General features: G+C 42.3%; 1 protein-coding gene and 1 non-coding gene across 3 annotated transcripts in view; one reads left to right on the forward strand and one right to left on the reverse strand.

Annotated features, from left to right (window-relative positions):
* Dnah3 (dynein, axonemal, heavy chain 3) overlaps nucleotides 1-15,848 on the reverse strand; it is a 173,101-nt gene that overhangs the window by 46,618 nt on the left and 110,635 nt on the right. For both annotated transcript variants that reach the window (NM_001427640.1, XM_087586794.1), the window contains 7 exon segments: nucleotides 867-1,533; nucleotides 4,030-4,173; nucleotides 4,415-4,571; nucleotides 4,667-4,790; nucleotides 7,846-8,025; nucleotides 9,693-9,987; nucleotides 12,493-12,596. In NM_001427640.1, coding sequence (NP_001414569.1) covers nucleotides 867-1,533; nucleotides 4,030-4,173; nucleotides 4,415-4,571; nucleotides 4,667-4,790; nucleotides 7,846-8,025; nucleotides 9,693-9,987; nucleotides 12,493-12,596 — 1,671 coding nt within the window.
* On the forward strand, nucleotides 2,800-2,906 carry LOC120100199 (U6 spliceosomal RNA). Its single transcript, XR_015656077.1, has one exon. It is a non-coding gene; the product is annotated as a U6 spliceosomal RNA (small nuclear RNA).

The raw sequence follows: 15,848 nt of genomic DNA on the forward strand, positions 1-15,848 counted from the left end.
TATTGGTGCTTTAATACAAGGCAGCCATATCTAGAGAACCACAGAAGTTGTCTATGGCTTGTTTCTGACCCCATCTCTGTCCAGCCACAGAGATCTTGGTTCCACACCTCAAATTCCGTTCACTGTTTGTTTAGTGTTTGGAGGGAGCAGGATGCACAGGTGGAAGTGCAGCTGGAGGTCCATGACAAGAGTCTGGCTTGACATGAGGGTAGAGGATGCAGGGCTAGTTTGGTGCATGGCCTTATAAGACACAGGCAAGAAAGACTTGTCCTTTGATTCTCATCCTAATCGAAAGCGATGATTTTAATTTGTGTGTACATGTACACACACATACAACACACACACACACACACACACACACACACACACACACACACACACACCATTATCAGTCTTATCTGCAATACAGTAAAAAAAAAGCCACTCTGGATTAATGGATCTGAAAAGTCTATGATTAACAAGAACAGAAATGGGGAAGGTACAGAGGTGAGACCTGAGACAACAGTGGCTGAGAATGAAGGCAGCGCGGACAGAGAAAGGTGAGTATAAGAGGACGTTAAGCACATCCTCTGGCTTTGTGGATAGTCTGGCCATTTCATTCATGGAGAACACTGGTGTTCTGTACCAGATAATATGTTAAGCTCTGATCTTTCTTGAAGAAGAAGACAAAGAACTGAAGAGATAGGAACAGGTTCAACACAGTCTGTTTGAATGAAGATTGAGGAAAATTGCCAGAGGAAGTCCAGATTGTGACTAGGCCTTGCTTAGATCAGTTTTGGGGTCAGTAAAAGAATCTGACTTTGAGAAATTGAGAAGACCCTAATGACTGCAGAGGACAAGAACAGATGGAATTTAACTGCTCTTACCAAGAACAATGTGAAGGTTCTTTCTCACTCTCTCGATGAAGAAGTTGTACATGGACAGGGGAGTGACTTCAATCTTCTCTCCTCCCGTCCTGGCTGCTGTCTGCATCTTTTCCACAAGGTCAGCCTTCTCATCAGCTGGGAAGATATTGGGCACATCACCTGTGTTCAGGAGCATGTTGATGTCTTCCACAAACGACTCGTCCTTGATCTGGTTATCCGCGAAGAGGAACACAGTGCTCTTGGTGGCCACTCCTGACTGCAACATTATCTTTTTCAGGTCCTCTCTCCAGTCATTGCCGGTATAATTCTTTGTGATTTCAATCTGGTATAACTCATAGGAGTTCATGAACGTGGACAGTTTGGTGGCACTCTGCCGCCCACTGCCCCCAATGCCCACCAGGAGCAGGTGGCCTTTGTTCTGCTTTAGGACTCTGCAGATCCTGGAGATGTGCTCAATGGCAAACTTGAACATGACCAAAGACATGGGAGCCTTGCTGACACTGTTGAACTCATCCAGATAGTACTCCATCACCACCGTGAGGTTTCTCAGGTCAATGATCTCGTCATAGATTTTTTGGTCACTTTCTGGCTTCAAAAAATCCCCAAAGAAGAGGCTACGGATGTTTTCATCAGTTATTTTGCCAGTGGGTGACAGGTGGATGAGCACCTGTGGGAAGAATAAGTGCTTTTAACTCCTGAGCCAACTCCTCATCCCTGACTACAGTGTTTTTGTCTGTTTATTTTTAAGGCAGGGTTTTGCTGGGTAACTCTGGCTGGCCTGGAAGTAACTATGTAGGTTAGGCTGTCTGGGAACTCACAGAGATCCTCCTGGAATTAAAGGAGTATGCCACCAAGCTCAGAATCACATGCACGTAACAAAAGGAACAAAAAATGAAAAGAAAAGAAAAAAGAAAAAAGAAGATTTCTGTGAGGTCAAAGCCAGCCTGGTCTACAAAGTGAGCTCTAGGCTAGTCAGGACCACTCTGTGAAACTCTGTCTCAAAAACAAACAAAAAACCAAAAAACCTCAACAAAACAAAAGGAAGACCAAGCTGCTCCTCTGCTACATATGTGCAGGGGCCTAGGTCCAGCCTGAGCTTGCTCTTTGGTTGGTGGTTCAATCTCTGGGAGCCCCCGAGGGTCCAGGTTAGTTGATTCTGTTGGTCTTCCTGTGGAGTCCCTGTCCTCTTCAGGTCCCTCAATCTATATCCCAACTCTTCATAAGACTCCTCAAGCTCCATCTACTGTTTGGGTATGAGTCTCTGCAACTCTCTCCACTGGCTGGCTGTTGGATGGGGCCTCTCAAAGGGTGCCTCCAAGCATAATAGAGTATTATTAATAGTGTTGGGGATTACTTCTTGCCCATGGGATGGGTCTCAATTTGAGGCAGTCATTAGTTGGCCATTCCCTCAGGCTATGCTCTCTCTTTGCCCCTACACATCTTGTAGGCAGGACACATTATAGGTCAAAGGCTTTGTGGGTGGGTCGCTGTCCTTATCCTCCCACTGGGAGTCCTGCCTGGCTACAGAAGTAGCCACTTCAGGATCCATTTCCCCCACTACTAGGATTCTCATCTTGAATGTCCCCCAAACAAATGAAGCAGGGGCCGTCCCTGATCCTGTTTCCTATCTGCCTGCTTGTGGATCCTACCCCCCTAAATGGACAACCTTGTTTTGACTCAGTGGGAGAGAATGTGCCTAGTCCTACCCAACTTAATGTGTGGGATGGGGAAGGGGGGTAAAAGGGGGAGGTAGAGGATGGGATGGGGGGGTGTAAGAAGGTTGACACCAGAGGAGGATAGGGGGAGAACTTATATGAAGGGGTACTGGGATGAGAGGAAGGACTGATATTGAGTTGTAAAGTGAATAAATAATAAACAAACAAACAAACAAAATGATTTACAAAAGGAAACAAAACAGACTAATAACAAAGGAGTGCTCACTTCTGCAGCATACATACTAGCACTGTAACAGAACGGAGAAGATCGGCATAGCCCTTGCACAAGGATGGCGTGCGGGTTTGTGGGTGCTTCCCAGTATTATCTTTAAAATTACTCGGTCCTGTGAAGAAGTAACTCATTTAAAAAAACAAATAAAATAAATTTTTTAAAGAAGAAAAAGATGTGGGAGCCAAGTGTAGTGGTGTACATCAAGGACTCAGGGTCAGGAGGCTCACATGTTTTAGCCTGGCAAGACTCTGTTTTAGAAAAGCAAACAAACAAGAAAACAAGCCAAGGACAACAAAAGGAGGAGGAGGGGCAGGGCAATCTGTTATCCCCTAAGTCGCTAAATATTGGTGGTTAGCTCTTAAGGTCACACGGAAGACAGTGTATGGATGGCATTAATTCCCCATGGTTGGTCCTGTACTAAACAGAGGCGTGGGCAATATCCCTGCTCTCTACCCTGTGTAGAGTAGGATGCTTAGCTGTTTCCTCTTCCTGATATGAGGACCTGTTAGTTTCTCTGCTCTCGGCCTCCAGATGAAGCAAAAAGACAATTTTCCCTACAGAAACATAGCTGTATTGGTAAAGCAAATTAAAATGCTAACATATAGGTTTAAGATCACTTTCAAAGTAGGCAAAAGAAAATGTCACTACTACACTTTTTATTAAATTTTTTTTGCCTGAATTTTACCAGGGTCTTCATCAAATTATAAAAATTTATGTTTTCCTCCCCAAATCCAAATGAATTGGCCTTAGGATTTATTTTAAATTAGTTTTATTTTTGTTTTTAATTATGTTTAGGTGTGTCCATGTGTGAGTGTGTGCATGTACGTGTAAGTGCTTATGTGTGTGGGCATTGGCTCCCCTGGAGCTTTTGTTAGGGGTAATTGTGAGCTCCTTGATGTGGGTTCAAGGAATCAAACCTGGGTCCTTTGCAAGGGCAACGTTTTCTTTTACTCACTGAGCTATGTTTCCAGTCCCTTAAATTAATTTGAAATAAATAACCTCATATTAACCATTTTGAGTATACTGAAACTTGTGTTGCCACAGAAGTGGAGCAAAATTGGGCCAAGTAAAATATCAACAAATCAGCTGACAAATGCATGTGCCATTTGCCATGATCCACGGAGAAGAGTGGTGGTGGATGGTGGGAGTAAAATCTACCATCTGAATCTAATGTGGGCCCATTTCTCAGGCTAGATGAGTCTAGAATAAGGCTTACCTTCTCCACAGTCTGCTTGAAGCAATTGGAAGTGGTTTCCTTCACCAAGTTGAAGAAAGTCTGCCTGTCATCATTGTCAATCAGGCGGTCATAAAAGACTCGGTAAACTTCATGGATCCAAAGCCGGATAAATTTTTCCAAATCCTAAAGGCCAGAGTCAGTCATTTGAATGCATTAATGATGGTACTTGTGGTTCTCAAAAAGTCTCTAAATCTTGGGGTCGATGTGAGCTATAAATTAAACAATGGATAGAAAGTACTATGCCATGCCCACCACAGAGAATAGAGTCTGTGGTTAGTAAAAGCCTATTATACTAGGTACACTAGCAGTACAGCTCCAGGAATATTGCCAAAAGATCTTCAAGACAGAAACAGAAACAACTGACCTGTAGGTGGGTGTGGGGGCACAGCAGCACTCCCTGGATCACCCGTGAGAAATCCCGAAGGTTAAAGACATAATGTGATTTGGAGGGAGTTGGCAAGAAGTTCTCCACTGCAGCTCTGTAAATGATCTGGGTTGCTTGGACCAGCATCCTCCCATACCTCAGGAGGAAAAGGGAAGCAGATCAGTCACACAGTCAAGCAGAAATGAGGACCACCCCCAGGTCAATAAGCAGGAAGCTACAGGAACTTCTTACCGTAAGAACATGACATCAAACCCTTTCCCAAAATGCCAGTCAGCGATAGAACTGAAAATTTTGGTTAAGATTTCATCCTCAAAGGCATTGATGGAAAGGAGATTTAGATGGCGAGTGAACCGTCCTGGAAACACAAACACGTGAGTTTGCACACACGCTTTCCAGACCTAGTGACCCTGGGAAGGAGCAGAGTCAATATCCCTCTGCTCTCAAGTTCTACAGTTCTGCCATCCAACAATCAGCCTCCAGCCACAGTATTTACACTGAATATGAGCTATGACATCAAGAATGGGCCTCCTCAGTTTCACTGACCACAAAAGATGTGTCCAGTAGCCACACGTAGCTTGCTCAGTGCACACACAGACAAATCCCTGATCTGCAGAAGGGATGCTAACTCTGCCTCCTCTGGCACACGAGGTTGCTTTATTTTTAAGATTTCACTCTTCTTTATTTACTTAGATATGTGTTTTACTTATTTTAATTCTATGAATGAGAGTGTGTATCAGGGCATTATGTAATGGCCTGCAGACCGAGGGCACAGGATTCCTACAAACCAGAGTTAAAGAGGGTCGTGAGCAATCACGTGGGTACTGGGAATCAAAGCCAGATCCTCTGAAAGATCAGTGATCTTATTTTTTAATTATGTATGTCCATGTGCATCTGTGTATGGCTTTGTGCATGCATGGATACTGGTGACTAAGGACTCCAGAACAGGGTATTGGATCCCCTGCAGCTGTAGTTAGTACAAGCAGTTGTGAACTGCCCAACAAGGGTGCTGGGACTTGAACTCAGGATCTCTGTAAGAACAATGTATCCTCTTAACTAAGTATCTTTTTCCTTTCAGCCCCACAACATTATTTTTAAAAACTAAAGGAAATACTTGATTACTGTATGATAGGCAAAAACATTATTATTATTATGATGATTATTATTTTAGAAAGCATCTCCTTCGCTGACTTCCCTCTCCACTCCCAAGTTAACCACTATTTACTAACCCGCCCTTCTCAGGCCTGAGTCCCTTCACTTCTTCCTGCTTTCATTTGCATGTGCAGACGGTTTTCAGGTCCTGTAGCTGTCTGGGGTTTGTTGCTAATCATTAGCATTTTGAGAATTGGGGCTCTGCAAATTAGACTCACTATAACTATTGTTTAGTAAGTTTTTGGAGTTCTGTTCTCTGGTTGTCTGCATTTGTACATGGATTTGGGGAGAAGCAAAACCTGTAGTGCTGTGGCGCTGCCATTGCCCCAAATTCCTCCTCAGCTTTTCACATATTTACAGCAATACACATGTAAAGTATGTAGTTTCTGTGTATGCCTACACACATGTAATTATATGTATGCGAGTGTACATATAAATATGCACATATAGGGGCTTGAGTATTCATTCAGTGGCTAAGAGCACTGGCTTTTCTTCCAAGGGACCTACATTCTATTCCCAGCACCCACATTGGGCTCACAACTATCTGTAATTCCAGTTTCAGGGGATCCAATACCCTTTTCTGGACTCAACAGGCACTGTCTGCACATGTCACACAGGCATACATGTAGACAAAACACCCACACATATAAGAATAAACAATAAAATGTTAAAGCACACACATATATTCTTGTTAAAAAAGTAACAGTAGACTAATTTTTTTGTATGTGCCTCTATGTGTTTGTTATGTATGTGTTCATATATGTGGGTATGTTTGTTTGGCATGTGTGTGTTCATGCATGGATGCATGGATGCCTACATATGTGTATATAGGTGTGTGTCTTTTGGTATTCATGTATTCATGTGTGAGTATGTATATGTGTGTTATTTGTGTGTAAACTAGAGGTTAATGTTGAGCACCTTTTCTATTTCTACCTGTGTGTGTGTGTGTATAATGTATGTACTTGTACATAGAGATGTGTACATATATATGTGTATATGTATACATGTGGAGGTAGACTTATATTTTCTACACTGCTGCTCTGTAGCCATTGATAGGCATGTGATTTTGAGAACACCATTCAGATTTGATGAAAAATAGTATTTAACATATAATCATGCTCTCTCTGTGTTAGGCAAACAGGCTACTGCCATCAATTGCTGTGCTCCCAATAACCATAACGTACTGCCTTGAGCTTCAGTTTCTCCATCTAATGCTAATAACTGTCCGTTATAAGCTAGGTTATTGGTTCCCCACTGAATACAATTTCACTAAGAATCAACATTAGGGACAAGGAGATGGCTCAGTGGTTAAGGGTACTTACCTTGAGGAAGACTCAGTTTTGGTCTCTAGCACCCAGATGGAGACTTACAACTGTCTATAACTTCAGGTCCAGGGGATCTGGTATTCTCTTCTAGCCTCCACAGGCACCAGAAATACACACAGTGCACATATAAACATACATCTAAGCAAAACACTCATACACATACAATTAAAATTCAAATCATTCCCTGACAGTGATGGATTACAATAGAAACAAGATTGTTCTTGCCAACCATGAAGGTGACTCAGCATCCTCTCTCACAGCTAACAGGAGTGACTCGGCTTTTTTATCATGTGACAACCCTAAATTCTTTTCATTTTTCCAGACTTCTGGATGGAAATTAAGAAATTGACTCATCAGATCATCTTAACTTCTTGAGATGACCCACTCCAGAGCAGACCCCACAAACCCACTTAACTGCCTCAGCTTGGCATTTCCTGAGCATCTGTAGAACGTGGATGCTCTCACTGGAGCCATTGCTGTGCTTGATCCCGTTACCACACACATTCCTGGCAATTGCAAGTGCTAGATTCTATACTAGAAACTTTTCAGAGATCCTATTTGTGACTGAACTTGAACTGCCCATTGCTGTGGGTTCTAGAAACGTTTCTGTTTGAAAATAGAAATATAACAAGCTCCCTATGGAGTCGAGGTACCTTAGACTTTGTTGGGCTCAGACCCGAGGCAAATGCAACCCTGTAGCTCCTCCCTTCACGTGTTACCCCCTTTTGATGAATAGACAAGACTCTTTACAGACTCTTGCCATCTTCCCACCACACTGCACACAACTTCCAACATCAAGTCTAAAGCTAACTCAAACCTTCCAGCTCTCACGAAGGCACATAATCTACAATCTCTCCTGTTGAACCAAACCAATTCATCCATGATCCCCAGCTCTGCAGGGAAATAGAGAGAAATAAACCCTCTTCCTAGACATACCAGTGATGTCATTCCTTCCTCCACCAGGGGGACCCATGGCAGTCACAAGCAGAACATCCACAATGTCCAGCCTGTTTGTGTCTTTCTTGTCAAACCAGTAGCCGTGGTCAATCCATTGTCGCAGCAGCTCAATGGGGGGCTGGGCTCCATACACCTCTTTGGCTGGCATGTTAAGGTCATCTGTAGAAAGAAGCCACAGTCACACACACTGTGAGTGAGTCTATGGGATCCTTTGGTTTTACAAGGGTCATCAATGACTGTAACCTCCATGAGAAAATCTGTTTCCGGTGACCCCGCTCCTATTCAAGACCCAGTCAGTAGACATCCTGACCAGATGGGAAAGGGTTTCCTTGGGTTTAGAGTTTGCTATCTTCTTGAAATCTCTGTCCATCATGGCTATACTATACATGGGGTGACATCAACAAGCAAGCATTTAACTTTCCCCCATTTTTCTTAGTCACATTCACTGTCTACAATACCACAGACATTGCTAAGCATACAACGGTGAGGTGCCTGCCAAAAGTTTTTTGGTTTGTTGAGCTTTCAGTCTTGAGAGAGAGTCTTACTGTATTGCCCATGCTTATCTCAAACACTATAGACATGGTGCCTGCCAGCCAACATATTTTCAGTGGTGATGGGGATTGAACCCAGAGCCTCCCTACATGGTAAGCAAATGCTGTACTACTGAGTAAGAACCCCTCCTTCTGAGGAGCCTTAAATCAATTTGTAATAGCTGAACTCTGGTGGGAGCAAGGCTTTGAACTTGGGTCTTTCATGAGCAGACTCAAAATGTCAAGAGGGGGTTACAGGTTCTTTTAATTACAAGAACATTTTCTGCCTGCAACCCATTGCACAGTTGGGCACATAGGAGACACTGAATTCGGTGAAGGGGCTCTTTGTTTTATTTTCCAACAAATATTAATAGACTGATCAGTTTGTGTCAGTTAACATTTCAGGAACTTTAGACAAATTAACTGACAATATGTAATGTAAAAATTTAATGTAAATATGTTCGAGATTAAGGGACCAACCCTGAGATCAGGGAGGCTGACTCAAACTATACCTAGGGTTGAAAATTGATATAGAACCCAGTTTGGTTTAGTGCAAGGTTTCAACTGGCTTTGGGTATATCATAAAAATTGTGGGAGACCTGGATGAAGGGAAAATAGAAAGGGTAGAAAATAAAGGAAAGATAAAATGGATAAGATTCCTGCCTTTCAAGAGATGATGAACATGTGTAAGGATATAAATATAACCATGAAATTTATATTATTAATACATGAGCTTAAAATACAGGGCACAAGATGATCTGAGACAGTGGGAGCGTTGGGAGTACCTCCTGGGTCAGCAGCCAGCCTAAGACATCCATATGATGATGATGAATCTCATGTGGGTATGAGGCCCAAAGGGAAAAAAAAAAGAGGAAGTGCTTTGTACAAAAGTGAATGTTGAACGTCTATGCTCTTATTTCACCAGCATTTTCTTAGCAGCTATTGGGTTCCTTTGCTTGGTGATGACCCACTTATCTGATATCTCCTAGTGAAAGCTCACTTATCTGATGCAAATGGACACAAACATTACTTCTGGAAGTGTCAGAGTTTAGCTGCCACCACCACAGTCTCCTGGGCATACTGTTCACTACAAAGAAGAAAGAGAGAAAGCAGAGCAGAAAGGAGGGACAGTAAGGAAGTAAGTAACAAGGGAGGGAGGAAGATGGAGGTGAGAAGAAGCAAAAGATATATCGGTGGTAGAACTGCTAAGTCACCCACAGAGAGAAACAGAAGCTTTGGCTTACCGCAGTTTGGATACAAGAACTTGGTCTACCCAGACCCAAGCCCATGCCTTACCTACAAACACCACTGCTTTCTTCCCAATGGGAGGCCCAAAAAGGCCTTTCCTTCGACGATCCAGCTTAGACATGATGATATCCTGGGTCTGGTTGGCTGAAGTTCTGGCAGAGAAATTGATGAAGTTGGGCTGGTAGACATTTTTGGGAAGGTGGAGAAGGAAGTTGTTGGTGATGGCTGATTTGCCAGTTCCTGTGGGACCCACGAACAGTATGGGGATCTCGTGGTCCAGGTAGGTTTTTAAGAAGAAGGTCTGCCGGGCAGTCTCCATCGTGGGAATGATGAGGTCTGATACCTGCCTCACAAAGATACAGGAGAGTCTTGGTCTTGGATCAGAAGGAGTGAATCTTGGGATTCAAAGGATCTGGGCTTGACTGTACCCCATTCTTTGCTATCTTTATGACTTTGAGCAAATGCTCAACTTTTCAAGGGACCTCAGTTTCAATTCTGAAATGGGGACAATCATGGCATTTAATACAAAGTTATCAGAGATCAAACGGGACCAACCACATAAAGGTAAGTGATTTGTCCCTGTTTTATAGATGAGGAAGGAGAGGTATAGCAGGTCTTCTTCAATAAGAAGTGGAAAGGCAGGGATTTTGGAGTCCAGCTTGTATGATTCCAAAGTTTACGTTCTTATAATACTAAACCACATAAAAACCAACAGTCAAGTTCAGTGCCAAGCTTCTCTCCCTGAGACTTGCTTTTACCCAGTCCGATTTATCTCAAGCAAGAGCCACCTTCCATGTGCCACCTAGTCTGGCTCAGAAAGTTCAGGTGTGTTGTAGTCAAAGGTTTGGTTTCTAGTGTAGAAATGTTCAGAAGTGAGGATTTTGTGAAGTAATTGGATCCTGAGGGGTTTGACCCCATCAACAGATTAATCCCTTGATGGGTTCATAGCTCATTGGTTTATTGGAAGTTGGTAGTCACAAGAGAGAAGACACATTGAAGAGGGGTCTTTGGAGCACATTTTTCAGGCCCATATCCTGTCTCTGTTCCCATTTCTTCTTAGAAGTTGTGAGGTGAGTAGGTTTTTCTCTGCTGAGCCCTTCTGTAGTAATGTTATACCTCGATACTAGCTCTGTGACAATGGGGCTAAGTGAGCATAGCATAAAATCCTGAGCAAAGCACATATTTCCTCCTCAGAGTTGACTCTCAGACATTGTGCTGCAATGACACAAAGCTAATGCCAGAAGACTTCTCTTGTCCTTCATTTGCTTTCCCCAACCTTAAGATTCTGGGTCCCAAGACCCACAACCACTGAATCCCTCATTTTTTCCAATATGGGAATTGAATATATTCTCCTGGGCCTCATATCCTAAGTGGATTTAGAGATCCCAATCATAGCTTCTGGAATCCTTACTACTTTAAATAGAATATCTTATCTAAGTTTGAATTCTGAGTCTGAACCCTGTAATAATTTTTGTCACAAATGATCCCTTAATGAGGCAAGGCAAAGGGTAGGAAGGTGTATATTCTATGTAGAGGTCTCCTTGTATCATGTCTAGTTTGGAAAAGAGTAATGACCTTGAGCTGCTGTGCTGTATGACATCAGGGAGCAATATTCACACTACAGTTTGTAAATGTTGCTTCCAAAAACCAGACTTGACCTTGACTTGGGTACCACTGAATCTATGCAGCTTGGAAGCCTTTGCAAACAAAAGCTTGGCTTCTTTCAGGAAGTAATTTGGCTAACTGAAAAGAAGCAGATGGGTATGGTCATTAAAGCAGAGAAGAGAACGATCATGTATAGTAAGAAGATTCAGACAAGGATGTCATGCCTGTATTATTCTGAGGTCTTCCCTGTAACCCTTTGAGGCAGAGGATAAAACAGGCTGCAAGCAGGCCAGGATTCTCCATGAAACCCGTGGCCTGTTAGTGATGCTTGAATGCAGGTTCAAGACTCCCATTTTGCAGCCTAGATCAGGAACTTGAAGCCAGCTGGATTTCACCCAGTGTTATTTTCAGCTACTCAAACGATCGTTTGACAAGAGGAAAATACCCATTGGAGCTGAAAATACACTGGGCTCTTGTCCATGTGGGTTTAGTACACTTTCAAATCCCTGGAATTGAGACTATAGAGCTGTATAAGGACAATTAAAGCTAAGAATCTCAGTGCTGGATCTTCTTTACAGAGCCCAGCCCTTAGGATGTTTGTCCTCGGAGCAGCACAATCAACCTTGTCTAAAGCATCCATGTGAGTGTGGCTGTGGTCCCACAATATCCTCACATTTCCATCTGCCCTCTAAAAGCCCACTTGGAAGATCTGCACAGTCATCTCAGCAGGATGAATAATGTCCACTAGGTTATCCAAATGGAGGCACAAGAGCACTCATCTTGCATATTCTCTGTAGGGCTGAAATATATATGCATTAACCATTACCCAGGAAATCCATTGGGTAATTGGAAGTCGTCTTTCTGAGTTTTGCAGGAGGAAATTTTTAAGGATATAATATGGGTTTCTTAGGTTTAGACAAGGCAGTTATGATGCTATGAATAACAACAATGATGAGAATAACAGCAAACACCTATCTAACTCCTACTGTGTGCTACTTGGGTGTATAGACTACCTTCACTCTTGGTGATCATCTTTTTTTCCCCATCTTACAGTTGGGTAAACTGAGGTGTGGAGCTTGAAGCCTACCTATGCAATGGATCTAGGTCTCTCTGATATTAAACTTTATGGTTTTGAGGGTTTGATTTTTGCAAAACGCATCATGGAAATGCTCATAGGGAGCTAGTTGTTCTTCCATTTGAAAGGGTACTTAGAAAATTCCAGAAACCACAGCATTTCCTTTACCTTTGCGTTGGCAGGGATAGTCTCCTCCTCCTTGGTGATATATTCTGTCCACGCATTCCAGTGTCCACCCCCTTGTTTGAGGAAGTAAAAATCATAGATGCTTCCTGCACCCAAAGAAATAGAACGTGTCATTAGTAAGTTTCACATTTGAGGAATTTGACTGCCCCACTTATAGGCATCTAAAATGTTTAAGTGTCAGCCCCAGCATAATTGTGGTGACACCTGTCAGTGGCACCATAAACTGGAGCAAAAATCTTTATTATCCATATGAAATGGTAAGTGAAGATTATGTAAATTCTTCTTGTTTTTAGTCTTTGGGATAAGGACCTGTTCTGTATTGAACTAGGATTCACTATGTAGCAAAATGTAGCTTATGACTTGTTTATTAAAGTACATGCATTTGTTTATGTACTTGGTGGTGGGATGGAGCATGTCACAGCATGTGTGTGGAGGATGGAGGACAATGTCAGTTCTTTCTTTCCACCATGTAAGTCCCAGGGACGGGAGGGGTGGGGGGAGGGGAAACTCAGGTTGTCAGCCTTGGCAGCATCTGGCCAGCTCCTTAGCTTTAAAGTTGTGAACCTCTTACCTCAGCCTTCCTAGTGATGGGATCGCACTCTCAATTAAATTATTTCTCTCTCTTTCTACCCCCTCCCACGTGCATGTGTACTTGTTAATGTGACTATGTGCTTGTGTGCAAGCAGGTATGTATGTGTGTATGCACCTATGACTGTGGGGGTCAGACTTGATGTCAGGTGTCTTCCTTGATATTTCTCCACCTTTGCTCTCATGAGATAGAGTCACTGAACCAGAAAGAACTTCATTGACTCCAATAGACTGGCTGGACAATGAACTTCAAGGATCTACCTCTCTCTGTGCCCCTCAGCACCAGGGTTATAGGCACATGTTATTATGGTAGCATTTTATGTAAATTCTGAGGATGCAAACTCAGGCCCTCATGCTTGGGTGGCAGGTATCTTATTGACAGAACCATCTTCACTGTCCCTGAAGCCAAAGTAGCTTTAATAAAAAAGCAACGAATTTTTAAATAACAAAGGAAGTAATAAGTTGTTCTAAATCTCTTGTTATGTAGCAATTTCCTCCCAGATAAAACCTTTATCTTGGAGGGAAGGTCATTAAGAGACAGGATGTTAAAAGGGGAAGTGAAACATTTCATCCTGCAAGCAAGACCCTTCAGCTCAGGAAATAAACAATTCAAGGGCTTCAGGAACTCCCTGAAGCCAACAAGATACTGTAGGTCCCTCCCTTCCCAAGTATATATAAACAGTAAGGTCTGCTGAGAGATACTCTTAGACCAACTGAGCTGCCTGGAAGAGGCTCAGACCAACTGAGGTACCTGGAAGGGACTCTCCATCCTGTTATACTGTCTGTATGCTGTACAGTGTGCTACAGGTTTGCAGCATTTTTTAGCTGTCACCCATGTTGGGGTGGGCTTTGGTGATACAGCTGCCCTTTCTGCTCCCAAAAGTTACCCTTACAGTAATTTCTGTTCCTATAAGTGACCCTTTGCTCGTATTCCTGCAAGTAACCCCAACCAATGACACTCATTGTTTCATCAATGTGGACTTTTGTGTTATCCTTACTTTGGCCTATCACTGGCTGCCCATATAGAACAAGTAGATGCCTCTGCTCATGTCTCACTAGGAAGAATACCATACAATAATCCCACATGTACAAATAAACTTTTGATGATAGTTTTTCCAGCCCTTTCCCCAGGTGCATTAATATATTAATAATGTTTTATAAGAATGAAGTCATATGACATAATTTTTAAACACTGATATTCAATTTAGCTATGTGTAGTGGGAAAGCCTGAATTTCTGGTGTTCATAAAACTATGACAGGCAGATTGCAATTTTGAGGCAAGTCTGGGATACATATAAGATGCTGTCTCGAACAAAAAATATTTAATTTAATTTTTCTTAGTTGTAGCAGAAGAGGACTGTGAAGCAGAAGGATCTCTTGAACTTCAGATACTCATTACTTACTGTAAGGATAGTGGTTCCACATAAGTGCTGAGTGTGTGGCCCTACATTCATTCACAGGTACGTGCATGCTCTTGTGAGCACAGCTTGTAGAGTCAGAGGACCGAGGATATGGGTTTCTCAGATCTCTTCTACATTGCATTTGAGACAGGGTATCTCATTGGTCTAGAACTTCACTAAGTAGTCTAGGCTAGCTCCAGTGAGCTCCTGGAGGTCTTCCTGTCTCTGCCTCCCATCTTGACGTCTCTAGGATTACAAGTGTTTGTGACCACACCCAGCTCTTTAATGGGAGAGATTCAAACTCTCATCATTATACTTAAGAGACAAGCCCTTTACAAATAGCCATCTCTTCAGCACCCAAGGGCATTTCTTAATTAAAACAAAAATCACACCTATAAGGAGTTCAAAAAACACTATGCTTTTAAGTCACTTAATATAACATTCATGATTGTAGTTTACATTGTTGAATTGTTGTAAAATAAAAGTCAAGTATTCAAAACAGTAATATTATGAAATAATATTTACAGAATTAAGTCTCAATTCTTTCTACAGTATTTGTTGAAGAATATTTTGTTGTGGTATCATCATATATTAAGGAAGGATGCTTCTGTCATCCTGTGTCACCTTCAGCTTAGAAGTAACTTTGGTACAGCATTTTTATTTTTAATTATTTTTTAAAGACATTTTCTCTGTATAGCCCTGGCTGTCCTGGGACTCACTTTGTAGACCAGGCTAGCCTTGAACTCAGAGATCTTCTTGTCTCTGCCTCCTGAGTGCTGAGATCAAAGGCATGTACTACCACCACCTGGCCATGGATGGCATTTTTAGAAAGCAATCTGACACTATATTCACTGGGCTAAAAACTGCTCTCTAAAAAAATACTATTTCTGGAAATTTATCATGAGGAAATAATTTATAGTGGAAGTAATCCATATGTATGGGCATGTGACACCATCTGTGATAGCAAGAAACTAGTTGAAAAGGCCTCTGTTAGGAAACCAGTGAACACTGTGCCTTATAAAATGAAGAAGATGTTTTCAGTCATGATAATGTTATTTGTAAAACTCATGTATTAGCACAGAAAGAATTCCTTAAAGAAATAATCACATATGAGAGCAAGGCATGGTAGCTTACCTACTGCCTTGGTCAGGAGATAGGTAGAGCTAGGAAGATAAAGGATTCTTGGCCAGCCTGTGCTATATAGTAAGAACCTATCTCAAAAACAAAACAAACAAAAACAAAAACACCAACAAAAAGGTTTGAGGCTGTAGCTCAGTGAAAGACCACTGGCCTAGCATACCAAAGCTCTAGCTTTGATCGTCCACCCAGACGATGACAACGACAACGACG

This window comes from Rattus norvegicus, chromosome 1 (genome assembly GCF_021556685.1).
Source record: "Rattus norvegicus strain SHRSP/BbbUtx chromosome 1, alternate assembly SHRSP_T2T, whole genome shotgun sequence".
Taxonomy (NCBI): Eukaryota; Metazoa; Chordata; class Mammalia; order Rodentia; family Muridae; genus Rattus; species Rattus norvegicus.